Here is a 16,693-nt window from a genome sequence, read left to right as displayed (position 1 = left end):
TTCTCAGAGCTCTGACAGAGCTCACAGGGATGGCCACAACAGCAAAGGTGCCACTTCACACCCTCTTAAGGAGGAAAGTGAGGGCAGGTTTCTTACACACATCACCACCTGAAAGCTGTGTGCCTGTGTAGAACAGGGCATCATATTTTGTCCTGCACAGCAGTGCACATGTAATGCCTTGACACCAACCTTGTTCTAGCCCAGCTGCTGACAGTTCTGACGAAGAAAAAAAAAAAGGATTTGCCCTGAACTCCTAATTATTATAAAATTGCATGTCTTTATTTTTTCAGAACTAAGGTATTTTATTGCATTTTGCATCACCATTCAAATTTAGGAATAAAATGCATACATCAAACCATGATGCAGACTTGACTGCGATATCTCTGCAGTTTACAATGTTCAATCTGAACACATGAATGACTTGAAAAACATTATTGCTGATGATGGAATAGCTCCATCTTCTGGAATAAAAGTTATTTTCTTGACAACCATCTTTGTATTTCCAACATGGATCTATATATAAAAATGCCTATTTCAAACCCCAACTTGGATATTTTTTCTGATGGCAGACGAATCTTGGGTAGAAAATGGAAGGATTTATGACAATAATGTGGTTTCTGATAAAATTTAGGAAGCATTAATTATTTCCTCCTGATGCTGAAAATGCCTATATATTGTTCCACATGCCATACTAAAGTCTGACCTTACTATTTAAGAAATAGCTTTAATCTGATTTTGAGAACAAGAATTTAAAACTCTTGCTTAAGACAAAACACCCAACACATATACTTAACTTTCAGCTTCACATTAAAGGTTTGCAGTTTCACAAAAGTGTGTTTGTGATTAAACACTCTTGTAATCAGGGAGCAATTGATGCCTCTGCTGAAGTACCCAAAGTCTGAACTATAGAGAGGGGGGTGCAAGTGATCTTTACTGCTATTTATAAAAACACTTAAAGTTATGTTTAAATGAAATATTTCAAATTTCATTTTACACAGGTAATTAGTAATGATTCACACATGTAAATTTAACTTATGGTCAAGTCAGGTGTTAAAAAAGCTGGAGAGACCAGAACAAAACAATTACTACAATTCCTGATTTCATCCCTTTTATGTATCATGGGCATATTCTACGGCTGCTGTTTAAAAAAACACAAGTGTTAATGAACTAAGTTCTTACATATTCACTCATAAAGGGAAAAGTGCATTGTAGCTGATGGTGATCTACTCACTGGTGCTGTGTTGTATTTCTTGATTTCACAGGAAAGGTAATACCACCAGAAAGAAATGAAAAATTAAACATGTACATTTCCATCTCCATTTGAAATAGTGGTATATCTAAAATTAATACATACTCACAGACACACCAGAATTGCAGAAATTTAAATAAACTTGTTTAACAAAACAAAGCAACTGAAGCTTTATTTATCTATATAGGAAGATGCATCCTTGTGTGCATTCTTTTAAGCTATGGAAAATGAAAAAGCCATGCAGCCCTTTCAAGAAATAAATCCTCAGGTGGTAATATATATACAAAGTTTCTCCTTTAGTAGATGATTCTTCTCAGCAGATAATTAATGCCATTTAGGAGAGACTTAAGCTTATGAGTACTTTATAGTAGAATATTCTACTACATTTTTTCAGTACAATAGCAAAACCATTGCTTGAACCACCATATTGTTTGCATCAGTTAAATAAGAGCAAATAACAAAACTTGAGCATTTAAACATGTATCTTGAAATCAGACTACTTAGTAAAGTAAGCACAAGGAAAGGATATAGAGCAAATGAAAGGATTTTTCTTCAAGAAAAATTATCTTTCGACTTGTTGCAACTTCGCATCTCATATGGCTTTTGAATGGAGGCATTAGTTAAAAGAATTTTCCCACCCATAGTCAAGTATTGACTGTATTTAAATACAGCAATGCAAGGACAAACAGAAGTTAAAAATTTACTATACCATATTACTTCATGTAATATGGCATACAACCCCTTTCTATAAGGCTACAAAGGACAAATTTACATTAATATGAGGTACTGGCATTTATGATTGGAAAAGTAAAGATGAAAAAAGATTATACAGCATTGTCATCAGACATCTCTTTTTTTTCCTTTTTCTTTTTTTTCCTTTTTTTTTTTCTTTTTTTGAGGGGGGCTTTTGGTTTTAGGTTTTTTTTTTACAAAATACATGTCTTGATGACCACATGCTCTAAGCTTATATTCATTTATTTTTACATATATATTTTATTTGTGGGGGCAATTGAGAGAGAGTCACAAATAACAAAAGGACACTAAGGTTTTAATAAGGGCAACAAAAAAATGTTTTCACCAGAAAAGATTCACATTACAGTACACCAATATGGACAGCATTCTCCTTTGTCTATTTTTGGTACATAAGATGGAATCTCTCTACATAACCTTATAAGGCTTCAGTAACTAAAAAGTAAAAAAACCTATTAGTTTACAAGTCATTTAAAAATTCTGAAAGACACAGCAAGTTCTAAACTTTAGTAGTGCTACCCAAACACAACCATCCGGCTTAAGAAGCCATTAAAAGAGCCTCCTCCAAGGGAGCTTCCAACAGCAGAGTTGTGCAACATGGATGTATCTTACTATAAGGGGAAAAAGAATTACACATGGCACATTCTCATTCCTACTTTGCAATGTAAAAAGTTACAAACATACCTAACCAAATAAATAATTAAAAAAGAATCTGAAATGTGTTTGTTATGTATCCTAAAACCACTACGCAGAATAATGGAGACTTTCACTCACAAACTATTTACATGGTAATACCCGGGTGAAGGTACACACTGCTACAAAACTCATAAAACAAAGGGTAAACTTGAAATGTTTTCCGTAGTAAAGGTCTAGCAGCATGACTATATCTAATGCTGTTTGTTTTCTTGACAGTTTTTGGAAGATTGTTTTAATCTATGTCTTCATCCAGTTCGTAATTGTCTTTATCATAAATATCTTTTACTAAAAGAACCCGTACGAGCATATTTTCCAAAGTGTTGCGGTCCAGTGAAGTGGCAGTGTACCAGATGGGGCTCTCCGCGGACACGGAGCACTCTGGCTGCAGATAGAACATGTCTGTCCTTTGATTCAGATTCTGTGGGCTACAAGGAAGAAAACACGGGGTTAGAAACACAGCCTCACAGGACAAAACAGTATGTTAGCAGTTCCAGTATCTTGCACAAACAAAACTTTAACTGTACCTCGGCAAGTTACAAAAAAACCCCAAAACCAACCAACCCCAAAAGAATAACGTGGAGAAATGTGCTATTGTTGATAGAAGGAGCCGCGCCAGGTCTGGCCCAAGCCCAGCCAGTCCCACATCCTCAGAGTCCCAGATACCTGGGACTCAGCAACCACACAAGAGACAACACATTCTTCAATAACCTGCAGATCCAGGACTTGCTAAACCAGAAAGTACCTTCCATGATTTGCAAAGAGGCCCAACACTGACATCAGTAATTGCTCACGCAATTACTGGCTGACACAGCTACCTCTGAATGTAGAGCCTGGCGTTCCCTTGGAAAGTCAAGGATGGTAGCTCTGAGATGCACAGAAATGTAAGCATCTAAAATCCCTCCTCCTACTATTTAAAAGGTTGGTTGTTATAAATCTTAATCCCTTAATTCCTTACCCGCTCTACTATGGAGTTTCATCCAGCTCAGAAACATTCTCTAAGACACTAGAGAAGACTTCTTTAAGGAAATTCTAGCATTAGGAATGGAATGGAAATTCCATCCTTTAGGCAAGTATCAGAAAAGAATTTTCAATTCTGGATGTGCAAGTGCTCACTCAAGCTCCCTCCTTCACAAATACTGCAGACTTCAGGAGTCAACTCTATGTCATGTTTCTTCAGTAAAAAGAAGGATTTTTACCAGCTCACCTTCCCAAATTGGCTGATAAGATTTCAGGTGCTGCTCTTCACCTGCTGGGGTGATTGCTGGCTTGTTCTGCTCTCACATAAATCAGATTAAGAGTCGGATAAGAAATAAAATATGGTTGTTTAAGATATTCTAATAATTTAAATATTTTAAACTCCTCCCTACTTTCTTGAAACAACATTATCTTTATAGCAACAAGCAATCATAGAATCACAGAATCAATTAGGTTGGGAAAGATCTCCGGGATCATCGACTCCAACCTGTGGCCCAACACTGCCATGTTAACCAGACCATGGCACTGAGTGCCACATCCAGTCTTCCCTTAAACACCTCCAGGGATGATGACTCCACCACCCCTTCTGTGCAGAAATTCCTCCCAATGTCCAACCTAAAGCCCCCCTTGTGCAGTTTGAGACTATAATGAGACAATAGTACAACATTTCATATCTATGAATGAAAGCATCCTGAAATTTCAGCTGCAGCTGTCCACTGGTTGCCAAGTATATTTCAAACAGCTGGCATTACCTAAAATTTTACAATACTTTTTACAGAGCTAAAAATTCCATTAAAATTATTTCAATAAAATTAGAAGCAGAACCAGGAGAAGCAGTCTGCTGCTTTAGTTAACAATGGTGACCAATGTCTGCAAGACAGCATGGCTTGAAACCACATCATAAATCATGTTCCAAATGGGTTTAAGAGCACTCTTTTTCCTAAAGCTGAAATGTTCCTACTAAAGAAAAAAAAAATTATGTGGTCTCTCCCCCAGTAACCGTGTAGCTCAGTCCAAAAATTCAACTTTTTAATGACAAATCCTCTCCAAATCATGAAAGAATTGAGTGAAAGCAAAATCCCCCTGCAACAATCAGAATTAACTAAGTTTATGAAAAACAGGTGGTGGTTGCATTAACAGAGCACAAGCTACTCTTCATTTGTTTCTCTCTGTAACATCACATGCTAGTACTTCTGCTGATGCTGTGTGAGCTCATTCTTCACCTTTAAGACTACAGTGCTGTTTCCTAACACACATTGAGTCTCCTAGTTAATTTATTGTGTTGTATATACAAGGTGATTTTATTTCTTTGGTATCACTTTTCCACATTTCCCTTAGAGTTACATAAAATCTACACTAAAATCAGTCACTTGAATGGCTGTTACAATTAAGGAAAAGTACTTTCCAAGAAATCTCATTTTCAAGCTTCCAAAACACTTAGCTACTAATTTTTTTTTTTTAAGAGTTGCCTAAGCTTTTTGTTTTAATGTACTAATTTCTGCTTCCTTCCTGCACAATTAACTGGGAGATTGGAAGGAAACAAGCTATTTCTAAATACTTGGGTTACTGCCAATAGTAGTTTTCCTACTACAATATTTTAAACATGCTTCCACACTAGGTACCTCAAAGCATCTACATTTCAGATGCCTGATAACTTAGAATGAAGCAAATCCATTGTTTTAATCCAATTCTTACTGAAGAGATGGGGCTCTCACAAACAAAACCCTCAGTAGCAAAACCTAGCAGATCCCTTGCTGGCAATTCTCTGCAGAAATACTTGGTATTCCCAGGTAAGAAAATTGAATTGTATTGTCATTTCCAGATGGAGCCCTTGACAATTAACACTGAAGTACTTCACTGTTCCCATACTTTCTGCACATCTTGTCCAGACACAGAACTGGAGACATCAATACTTTCATTTCAGTATTTTTCAGAACATCTTGATCTCTTCCCTTTGCTTGAGCACATTTCATGTTGCACCAAAATAGTTCCTTTCTGTACCTGGTTTACTTTAAACCCTGTCTGTATTACCCTGTATCATACTTACCTTTTAGACAGATAGCACTCAAACATTTTCACAGGGCATCTAGCTGGATCAGATGTGTTTTCAATTTGTTCAAATACTGGCACATCATCTTCGTGTTTCCTTTTTCCAGTAGCAATTTTATCTTTAAGAAGAAAATCAATAAAATCTAAGCTATAACTTGAAGTTATTTCACATTTCTCAGTAAAATTCCCCATAAGTAGCCCACCAAGTACCACAAGGCGGTCACCACAACTGTGCAAATCTGCAAACTGGAAATGCCACCCACAGCCACAGCAAAGTCACACATGGAGACCAGTGGGCGCAAATTAACGCCGAGACCCTGCAGTCCCCATGGACCACATGCTCCAATCAGAGATCTGGGAGCTGAGAGCAGCTAAACTTTATGCAAAGGAAGAGCCCTGGCTCCTGGCCCGGTGCCCAGATGTCCCTCATCAGTGCCATGTGGATGCTCCTACAATACTAATTTTGAACGGCCATAGTACCTTCATTATCAGCTCTGCACAGGGAAGACACTTGATATCGAAGACAAGCTTTGCTTTCCATTGTTAGAGGATTTTTCTTCCACTGTCTAAAAACAGTGCCAAAAGAAAGTCTTAAGTGCTGTTCCACTGTTTTCAGGCCAAAATATTTAGTGTTAAAGTAGAACAGAGTATTCAAAAGAGCAACAGGTGAATGCGATCCTAGCTGTTTAATCCTCCAGAGGTAATCTTCTTCAACTCGAGAGAATATTGATCCTTGAAAAAAAAGAATATTAGAGAAAATACAGTGGATTAGCCCATGAACTGTAAGGTGCAAAAAAATCAATTTTTTTTACTATGAAATGTAACAAAATTCTCATGACAGAAGCCTCTGATAAACTTATTTAATTATATGTCCACACTCCCCAAACCCACCTGTTAAAGACACAGACACTCACTGAGACAGTGGGAATATCAGTACAGGCAATTTCACAGAAAACACATTTCTGTTTAGTTACAACAGCATTGCTGACATGCAGGTCTCTTGTGCTATTTCATAGAAATGAATATTCAAGGGAGTAACCTTAATTCTGTCATAAATAGCATATTTTTGAGTTCATTTTATTCTGCTCAGGTTAAGGCCTCCAAACATAGTATTTTCTTCTTTCTTTTTACTAATGGATCTCTCACTTGGAAAGCACTCCTGGACCATAGCAGGATACAGGAAGGGCCCAACACAGAGGCTCTCTGGGCTGTACTGAGAGAAGCTAATATTGAGAAAAGAAAGCGAAGGATATGGGAAGGACAAGCCCTCACTCAAGAGAGGATTGTGAGAAAGATAAAAGAACAGTTGATTCTGCAGTTCAGCACCAACACTGGTCTGCTGGGAAAAATTTGCTTTCTCCATGAACTGATGATCCTTCTAAGCAGAAGATTCCCAGCAAAGAGTCCTCCTAATCCAGCTGAGAAACGCTAAAATACATCACTTGTTAGTCCAGTGCCTGCCTGCCTGCCTGCTTCCATCTGGGAAAAAAGATGGGCAAAAAAGTATGTTCAGCTCAGGTAAAAAGTACAGGTCAAAGAGCTTATTTTAAACTTTCTCTCCTAAAAATGGATAGTCAATTTTAACAGTCAGTGGCAAAAACAACTCTCGTAGCATGGATTACCCAGAAACAAGACAATGAAAAAGAGGTACAGTTTTAAATTATATCTTAGAAGACATCTCTGTAATTCTTCATCAACTACTATTGCAATGCATAACATATAGATATATATATATGCCTTAAGAATACACAACTATTTAAGACATGAAAAACATACATGACCAAAAAGAAAATTACCATCTGGAAGGATGCTTGGTTGCCAACTTCGAAGGATTTTATTTAATTCCTGTTCAAATGTCTGGTAGATTGGATCAATAAATATGTTGTCTTTTCGATTACTTCTATATAAATACTACAGAAAAGAGAGAGACACAGTATTTACAATTCCAGATTAGAACAACTCATGTGCTACAGGGTTCTTTTTTTTATAACTGTGCAAGCATTGTACCGCAAAACAGTATCTAAAAGTAAAGCTACGCTACTTTCCAATATCTAACAGGTAATAGTTACTTCCAATATAATTGTATGCTGTAAATTTCTAACTGGATATGAATCACAGTTTTATTACAACTAACATTCTTCTCTAAGATTTCCTGTGTGCAACATTGTACCAGTGAATGGGGAGTCATTAAAAAAACCCCAAACCACAAACAATTTATCTTTTCCTCCGCCTAGGCCTTCAAAAAAAACCAAAACCAAAACCAAAACCAACCCACATTTAGCAAGGATCTACCACTTAAAATGTGAACTCCAGACAGTGACAAAAGCATCTTCAACACAAAAGTGGGAGGCAAAAAAAACCCCCATATATTTGTGGTAGTAATATATAGCAGTGCAAGAAAGATGATAGGATGGTCCAAGGTGCCAGCCTATCCTGCAATCTAATTATCTTACTCCTCTTGACCTTACAGACAGAAATTCTTTTGAACCTTTACCAAGAATTAATGGCTGAGGACTACTGTTTGGCATTATTCTCTCTGGAGACATTTCTAAGAAAGGGAGGATTGGCTTCTTAAATTTTCCACTTCAGCATTATCTTTGCAGGAACATGTCTGTTGTTAGTGAATACAATAAAAGTGACAGACAAAAAACGCATTTGCTTCTTGAAATGGCATCTAGTTCTGTACCCATACTTGAAATCACATTAGACACAACACTCATTTATAACAGGTGATCATGGTTCAGTGTATCTTGGCTTCCTTATCTTTACACTTAATTATATAATAAAGAAAAATGGATGAGTACACTTCCCACAGGTTTTCAACTACATTTTCATCCAGATAACTATTTTATATGATACATTTAACTAATTCCTCAAAGCACAATATTCCCCCAAATGTGCTTGTTTCTACATACACTGGTTTTGACTTTATAAAGCAATTCTAAGCCAGATAATACAGCTTACTAAAAGCTTCATGGTGTTTGCCCCTCTGTTCTCTGGCACATTTTTTCTCCATGTATTTTTCTTTTTCTCCAGTTTGCATTAAACAATCACACTGAATGCTGGCAGTGAAAATGAAGTAAGACTGAAAACCAGTTCAAAACCAATTCACATGCAGGCCTGTGAGAACTCATCTACAAATATTTCTTCCCAGTTCACAGTAAGTGTTGACTAAACCCTGGCATCCCCAGTAGAAGTCTGAAGCCCCTTGGACCACCACCGCAGAGTCTACAGAAGGACAATGTTGTGTAGCAGGGCAGATTCCAACCTATCCCCCAAACCTGCAAACCTTCATTCCCAAACCACAACGCTGTGCTCTGCTGCTCTACAAACCCTACAGGGGCAGGATCAGCGTAAGCCATTCCCACCTGAGATGAGCTCTATTGTAACAGCAGCGCACGGGAAGGAACTGGACATGTCTCTGAATCCCACAGCAGAGAAGAACAGGCTGAATTGCTGCCCACAGTGATTTCGTCTGACCTTCAGACAAACATCTGCTAAACACTATCAGCCCAAATTTTGCCCAAACAACTCCATTACCAGACATACAAAAAACAAGGAAAAAAAAACCCAAACCCCAAATCCCAGTAATCCCAATTAGGGACAAAGAATGAAGGCCATGATGCAACAAAGGAGCACAGCAGGCTAACGCCTTCCTCTAGATGAACCCTCTCCACCAGATGCCTGCCTGACCATGCAGCAGCCTTTACTTCTAAGTGTGATATTTTTCAGGATCACTCCTTCAGAGTTATCAAAACCATTATTGAACCACTTCTGTCTGAAAGCAGAACAATTTCAGCTGCAAATGAACCTGATCTGAGAAACTGCACCATCTGACTCAGGGACCAGTTTCCTGGAACAGATTTTACAGTGCCTCATTTAGGAAAAAATTATTTTACAAAATTTAAAAAACCCCAAGAAAACAGCCAGCTTAGGACTTTGAAGACTCCTGGGCTCAAACCACGTTATATCCATGAGGAAAAGTTCCAAACTGAGTGCATACTTAGTCACAGTGAGTGCAGTAATGCTGGTGGAAGGGGAAAGTACTTTTTTACTAGCCTATGGCTCCTACATTCTCTTCTTTTGAAGACAAACTTACTCTAAGTTAGCAAAATATTAATGATCTTTGGCCCAACTATATCCTTAAACGGCACCATTTAATCTCCTCTGAGCCCTTTCCAAGTTCAACAAAGCCAATACCTTTTATGCAGTACTAGACAATTTATTCTCTTTCAGGGTACCCACATCGGGGTTGTCAGATGGAAAGGACAAAGCAAATTCTGGAAGGCAATGGAGTTTTTTTGTTCATTGTGACAACTACATTGCATTTAGTGTACCACTAGCTTGCTTAAGCATGTTTCTTCAGAGGGGTAGTAACACACCCCCAAATATTCACCATTAGCACACAGATGATGGCTGCAGCCCTTCACAGCTCATGTTTCTGTCCCTCACTTGCTGTCTGCCTTTGTGAAATGCAAACTCATCAGAACAGGGCACATCTTCCTACCAGTCTCACCAGCAGTGGCACAATTTGGCCAACAAATCAGGGCTGTTAACATCGCCTGAGTTAAATACTAGACACTAAGTATAAGCAGTAAAATCACAGTAAAATGACCACATGTTGCTCCACTAATGTTCCAGCATTGTGTATGTGTATTAGGGCTCATGATAATTGTGTTTACCACACAAATTATGGTTCTGAAGAGCTGAAAAAAAGACGTTTTATACATAACTAGCTTTCATGACTGACAAAATAGACAACGTCAAAGGTACAAAGAGAAAGACAAAAAAAATGTTATCTGAGTTTCATTTTATAAACACATACTTCACTCTGTGTATTGTTTATCTGCTTAACACGAGTGTTTTCAATTCAACAGAAAGGTACAGAGAGACAGTGTATCATGCAAGTGCAGAAGCAGAAAGCTAGCTGAATTTGAAACGCCTTGTAGCAATATTGACTAAAAAGCCATTGACTAAAATCAAGGTTTGCTTCTCAAATTTCAACCATAAGGCAAAGGTAGCAACTAACTCTAATTTTGCACACTTGCAACACAGGAAAATTACTATTTCACTATTTATTTTTAAAATATTTCAATTAAAAAATTTGTTACTTGATTCAAGTCCTCTGCCTCAAGTATGGAACAGTTTAAGTAGGATTGCAAACCCTGTGAGCAGCTTGCTTTCCACATCATACACATCTTTTATTGCCTTTTAACGTGAATGAATTTTTCTGTGCTCTCAGCTCTGAACACTGCTTATTTTATCTATGTTTTGCCTTACGTAGCAAAAATTAAGACAGCCCTCCCTGTTTAAAAGACAAGCTGTGAAACAGATTCTCTTATTATCTAGTGATAGGTTACTGCCTTCACATACATCTAACCTGACTCCTTCCTACCTTGTTCTGTGTGAGACAGTCAACATAGCAGAGTTTCCTGCACTCTATCCTGCCTGTCCACAGTCTGCAATACTCAGTAAATTAGACCCTCCCCAAAAGACACTTAATTTAGGTTGTTTCCTCTATATGCTAAGTAACTGAATTAGTAAAATGCTTAGAGAGCATGCCTTGTTTCATTCTGTTTTTACATTGGACATCTTTAGCAAACAAAATGAAGCACAGCATTTGAAAAGACTATGTAATTTTTGACTAGGTTAATTACTTGCTTTAACCCAGCAAGAAGCTTAAAATAATTACAATGTACCAATTTGTGTTTGAGTTTCCAGGATGGGTCTGCAAACTCATTTCCTACACAGACAGCTTTCTACAATGTGATTACACAGCAGCCTGATCACAGCCATATATTAAGAGTAGCTCCTAGCCAGCAAATCCATGTTATCTCTACTCTTCTACTGAAGTGGGTTACAGTCAAATCAGCAGCTCCATTTCCCATCTCTACAGCCTCTACTAACCTCCTGAATTCCAAGACACAGATAATAGATGCTGTCAGGTGCATAGTTCTCTCCATTAGGCCTTCGAATTTCATTGACAAAATGTGTCAACCCATAGTTTAACTCAGCTGAAGTATGTGATAATAGATCTTCCTTTAATTTCACAGACTTTACTGTAAAATAGAGAAGAAATGCTACATTATACAACAGAATTGTCACACAGTGAAGGTGGGATGGGGTATTTTTTGACTGGAAAACTGGCTTGATGTCCTCTCCATTAACCAATGCATGAGACTAAAATGTACTAAGCAGTTAAAATGTTAGGTCTGTATTAAAACAATCAAGGCTCCCACAGTAAATTCTTGTTAACCAAATGCAGTTAACACCTGCTAGCAAATGTACTGTCATGCACAGCTCAGTATGACACAGAAGCAGCCCAAGATGCTGAAGTGAAGCCAGTGGTGCAGAGGGGCACCTTCAGGGGAAACAGCAGTTTCCAAAGATCCAAGAGCATAACACAAGGGTGCTGAGATGCGTGTGGCAGCTGAAGAACAGCAGGAGTAGCAGCAATTCCCCTTTTCCCTCACAGTACAAATGTATACAGAGAGGAGAGCTGCAGACAGAGCAGCACGGCTCCAGGGCATCGAAGGCCACCTTGTGCCAGAGCTCCACAGCCAGGTAATGCCAGTCTCAGATGAAGATCTCCTTACAGGATAAAGAGTAGGAGGATGTCCCTCCCTTGCCATTTAGAAGCCCAGAAATGGTGTGAACTCTGAGGTTAAGTTAGAATATGAGGAAAAACAGGATGCAAACAAAAAAATCAGAATGATCACAGAAAATCAGAATAGCCAAGAAGGTGCTGTCCTAGCTTTCATGAGAAGTGTGAGACCCAGCATTTTGAACCAAATAGGGAAAACTAGAAAAAAAAGACTTTGTCAACTCTGTGGTAAAATAATATCAGTCATGGTGGGAACATTAGGGACATGAGAAAAATTCTATCAAAAATTCCAGCTGAGAATCACACACGTACGGCAATTTTCCCTTGCACGCAGGAATCTGGATGTGAGACTTATGGAAATACTTACGTGATTTCAGTTCCTCTAATTCCGGAAGCTCTTCATCTAAATACCGAGACTTTACCCAGTGCTTCCATGCATTTACCCCGTAGGCGTATTTGAAGGGAAAGCTGCACTCGGAGTTTTCAGAGCTGTCATCGTGCGACTGGTACTCCGACACGGCCTTCCTCTTCACGCCCTGCCGTCGGAACACAGAGGTTAACGCTGCCAGCAGCCCCACCAGCAGGGACACAGAACCTAGCACAGCCAGCTGCAGGCCAAAGGGCACACTGAACCTCAGGGCATTCACACAATTTCATCGTGTTAATGTGCAGGGAACAAAAGATGCTACAAGTCTGTGTCACAGGCTCCACTCGTAGGCTCAAAAGAACCCACCAGTGGGAGGGCCAGCACTGGTCCCAGATTAAAGCAGGCCCAGCAGTGGATATGTGGATAATGTCCAGTGGATAATAGTGAAAGCTTAGACTCCAGATTTGATACTAGAAGGACACATTTATTATTAGAAAGCTTTACTAGAAGCTGACTGGTTTTTTTAAAGCTGCAGTATCTGCTCAGTTATTGGAACAAAACCACTTCAGCTTTGTGCCAGGCATAGGAAACTATTTCTTGGTAGTGTCCTTCTAAATAAAAGACTGTGGCTAATTGCTATGCAATGTCTAAACTAAGACTGACTAAAAATAAAATCTGGGAAAAATACAAGCAAATAAATTTTTTAAACTCTTTTATAAAGGAAATGCTATGGCTCCCATTATAAACCATGGTAATGTTTTTCCATCTTACTATCAAATTAAACCAAGACATCTTTGTTCAAAGTAGAAGGTAGAAAAGCATTGCTAAGAGTACAGTAGGTATATACGCAGTGCCACATTCCATCAACAATTCTGTCACTGTGAAGCAAAAATAGGATCATAATTTACAAATCACACTCCTATCAAATCCAACAGTTATCTGCAACAGACAAACCACTGAAATAATTTTATTATTTGAAATGTATCGTTTTATGTCATAAAGATAGGATATCAGGTATGAGTAGACAGTAACACGCTGTAAATCAGTAGGAGAACTAAAAAAAATCCACAAATATTTTTCCTACATAAATTTTGTGTTATTCTTGATATTTTTTAATAGCATGAAAAAATTACCTTCTTTTTGGACCGAGGCCTTGGCTGTTCCTCATATTCTTCACCAAAAACAGGAGGTAACAAAAACTCATTTTCTGTATCAAGCTCCTCAGTTGCTGAAAATACATTAACAGAAACTTATTTCTAAATGTCTTTTAAATAACACTGCTATGATAAAAACAAATTAACTATATCGGTGTGCCTTAACATAAGGCATCCACAAAGGCACACATATAAACACAACTAAAGACTGGATTTTGGTACGAGGAAACAAACCGATTCTTATATTCAAAGTAAGACAAAGCTGCCAAACTGTAAGACAAAGCTGTCAAATAGTTTATTTCTAAGTAAGTGTTAGAGGACACAACACTCAACATTTCAACTATTATCTTAAGTAGCTACGGCAGCATCTCTTACTGTCGACTCTTACATAATGTTTTCTGCCCAGGCTGTCTTTGGTATCAAGAATTTTAAGGTACAGTGAGAACGAGCAGCTATGACTGGACAAAATACACGTTAACTTAGTACATGCAGTTCTGTTCATGTATTTAGATTATTTCTACTCATGTTTTGTTATTTCATGTAGCACATTACCCTTGGTTTAAAACATTAAGAATCAGAAGGCAAGCTCCTTCAAAGAAACTGGTTTTAGTCTATATTTATACAAGTGGTAGAGGTCTAGCTCACGATGGATATTACAGTTAAGTTTGGTAAGCAGATGTATGGCAGTACGTCCAAATATTCTTTTTTTAACATTTCAGGGGTAGGATTGAGGACTCTATTTCAGGCAACGCTGAGGAATGAGACAACATATGAATGGATTTAATGTTTCAAGTCCCACTTTTGTTTACTTTATTGAAGATGGTTCAACCCTTGTTTAGCCATCAAACAATGTTTTCACTCAAAATTGAATGTTCTTCTGATAATCTGATTTCACCACCTTATTTCTCAGGATAGCTTTCCAACTGGTGCAGATGAAATAGCACTTACACACAGAGATTTCAGAACTCTGCCCCAGACTCAAAAGCAGCACTTCTCCTGATACCACAAAGAATCTTATCTCAGAAGCACTTCAGTGTAATCAATGCTTCTTTCTTACAGACTGCTGCTACTTACTACTCCAACTTGCTTATTTCTTTTCTTCTATGGTTTTTCTTCCTCATGTACCCAGCCTCATTTATAAAGTGGGTTAAAAACCTAGTATGCATCTGACTAGTAAACTTCCCAAGACTAAGGTCAGACTAACCTGCAGGCTTTCTCTTTAAATTAGGCATAAAGCAAACTGAGAAACCCACTCTGGGCATCTACTGCAGCTATCTACAACACAGCACAAAAGGAGCCTGTCAGCTCCTACAGAACCTACCCAGGCGAGGTAAGAGAGTCGTGTGTCCGAGAGAAGCTATGTCAAGAGGGGCAGTAACTACAGCCAGAAGCTTTCTTGGATCTTGGATTGACTAGGGTATGGTGTAAGGAAACAGACACTGTTCCCTGCATTCTGTAGAGTGGTAGAAATTGTACTATATAGCATCAAGAGTTTCTTTCAAGAAAGGTCTCAAAGTTGTGATTTTTTTCCTAATTCAAATTATGCTACTGTTTCAAATGCAGATAGGGACATTAACAAGATATTAAAAGGTAAAACACAAGTGGTGTGCAGCATGCCAACTTGCAATTTTCTAACAAACTTGAGTGGGAAATTGACCCTTTAGTAATTTGTTCTCTAAACCATGAAAATACCTGGTGATTGAAGAATGCATTCATTCTTCATATGCTATCCAAGTCCTTGAGCCTTCAAAATAACTTTCCTAAATCCATGTTCAACCCAAATGATGCAGTCAAGTTCTTTGTGAAAGGTTAACTTCTCCTTTTCTTTGAAGTGTTTCAAATACTGTATTTAGAAAGATGGAAGAACTAATTCAGAAGTCCCCCATCTTACAAAGGCATGGCAAAGTTTTACCTAACAGTCAGTCAAGTGGATCCTGCAATCAAGTAAAGCTCCTCTGAAAGGATGATTAAACAAGGTTCAATGGCTATTCACAGAGTCATAGTATTTACTAACATCACAGAAGAATTACCTCTTGGAAAGTCTATTTCAATATCAAGGTCTGGCTCATATGGAACATCAGGCAAGCTTGTCCGTGACTCTGTTTCTGAGTTTAGTAGATTTGACTCAACTATCCCACCTGTTTAAAAATAAAAAGGAAAAAACCTCATTATTATAACCAACACATGAGTTAGCCAAATGGTGCAGACTTATAACTTTATAAGCTGAGTTGTTATAAAACTGATTGTTCTGCTCACTACATTTTCTTGTTCTTGGGATCTCAGATTTACTTCTCCCATCTGATTTCCTTCAAACATAAAAGATACTTACTAGCCCATCGTTACTCTCCATTAAGGTGAGTCAGCAAAGCACATATATAGAAAATCAAATACTGGTGAAGCTGGATCATATCAACCAATCCCAAAACTCAAAAAAGCTTGACAAACCTGACTATCTATTTTCCTACCTGATCCTGTCACAACAGAACAGACTTTCAAGTCTGCTTTTGTAGGATCTGTTTCTCAAATAAGGCATGCAGGCAGGGAGAAACAAAGCTTGACCTCTCTCCAACTTCTGGCAAACACTGATTTCTCCACATTCAGTCTTCTGCAAGCGAGCAAGCTCTGATCCCATACATCTGCTCCTTTAGCTAGCTGTACTTCACAAAAGAGAGCAAGGAACTGAAAATGACAACCTTGCAGTGCTAGCAGAAATGTGCAGTTTTAGTAGGAGAATGGCAATAGATTGGAATACAGTAAGCCTCCTGGGACTGCAGCTCCACTGGCCTCCTGTATACCAGGCACAAAGTGTAAATTCATGTAATTTGTCAACAACCTTGCAGAAATCTGTT

General features: G+C 38.2%; 1 protein-coding gene across 7 annotated transcripts in view; it reads right to left on the bottom strand.

The window, feature by feature from the left end:
• Positions 1–1,394: 1,394 nt before the first annotated feature.
• ZMYM2 (zinc finger MYM-type containing 2) overlaps positions 1,395–16,693 on the bottom strand; it is an 86,132-nt gene continuing 70,833 nt past the window's right edge. For all 7 annotated transcript variants that reach the window (XM_048294794.1, XM_048294788.1, XM_048294789.1 and 4 more), the window contains 8 exons: positions 15,875–15,982; positions 13,824–13,918; positions 12,691–12,859; positions 11,627–11,778; positions 7,516–7,630; positions 6,200–6,451; positions 5,718–5,838; positions 1,395–3,120 (listed from right to left, as the gene is read on the bottom strand). In XM_048294794.1, coding sequence (XP_048150751.1) covers positions 2,928–3,120; positions 5,718–5,838; positions 6,200–6,451; positions 7,516–7,630; positions 11,627–11,778; positions 12,691–12,859; positions 13,824–13,918; positions 15,875–15,982 — 1,205 coding nt within the window. In that variant the 3' untranslated portion in view covers positions 1,395–2,927. The remainder of the gene's footprint in view (positions 3,121–5,717; positions 5,839–6,199; positions 6,452–7,515; positions 7,631–11,626; positions 11,779–12,690; positions 12,860–13,823; positions 13,919–15,874; positions 15,983–16,693) is intronic.

This window comes from Corvus hawaiiensis, chromosome 2, assembly GCF_020740725.1.
Source record: "Corvus hawaiiensis isolate bCorHaw1 chromosome 2, bCorHaw1.pri.cur, whole genome shotgun sequence".
NCBI lineage: Eukaryota > Metazoa > Chordata > Aves > Passeriformes > Corvidae > Corvus > Corvus hawaiiensis.
This window is presented reverse-complemented; position numbering and strand designations above follow the sequence as displayed.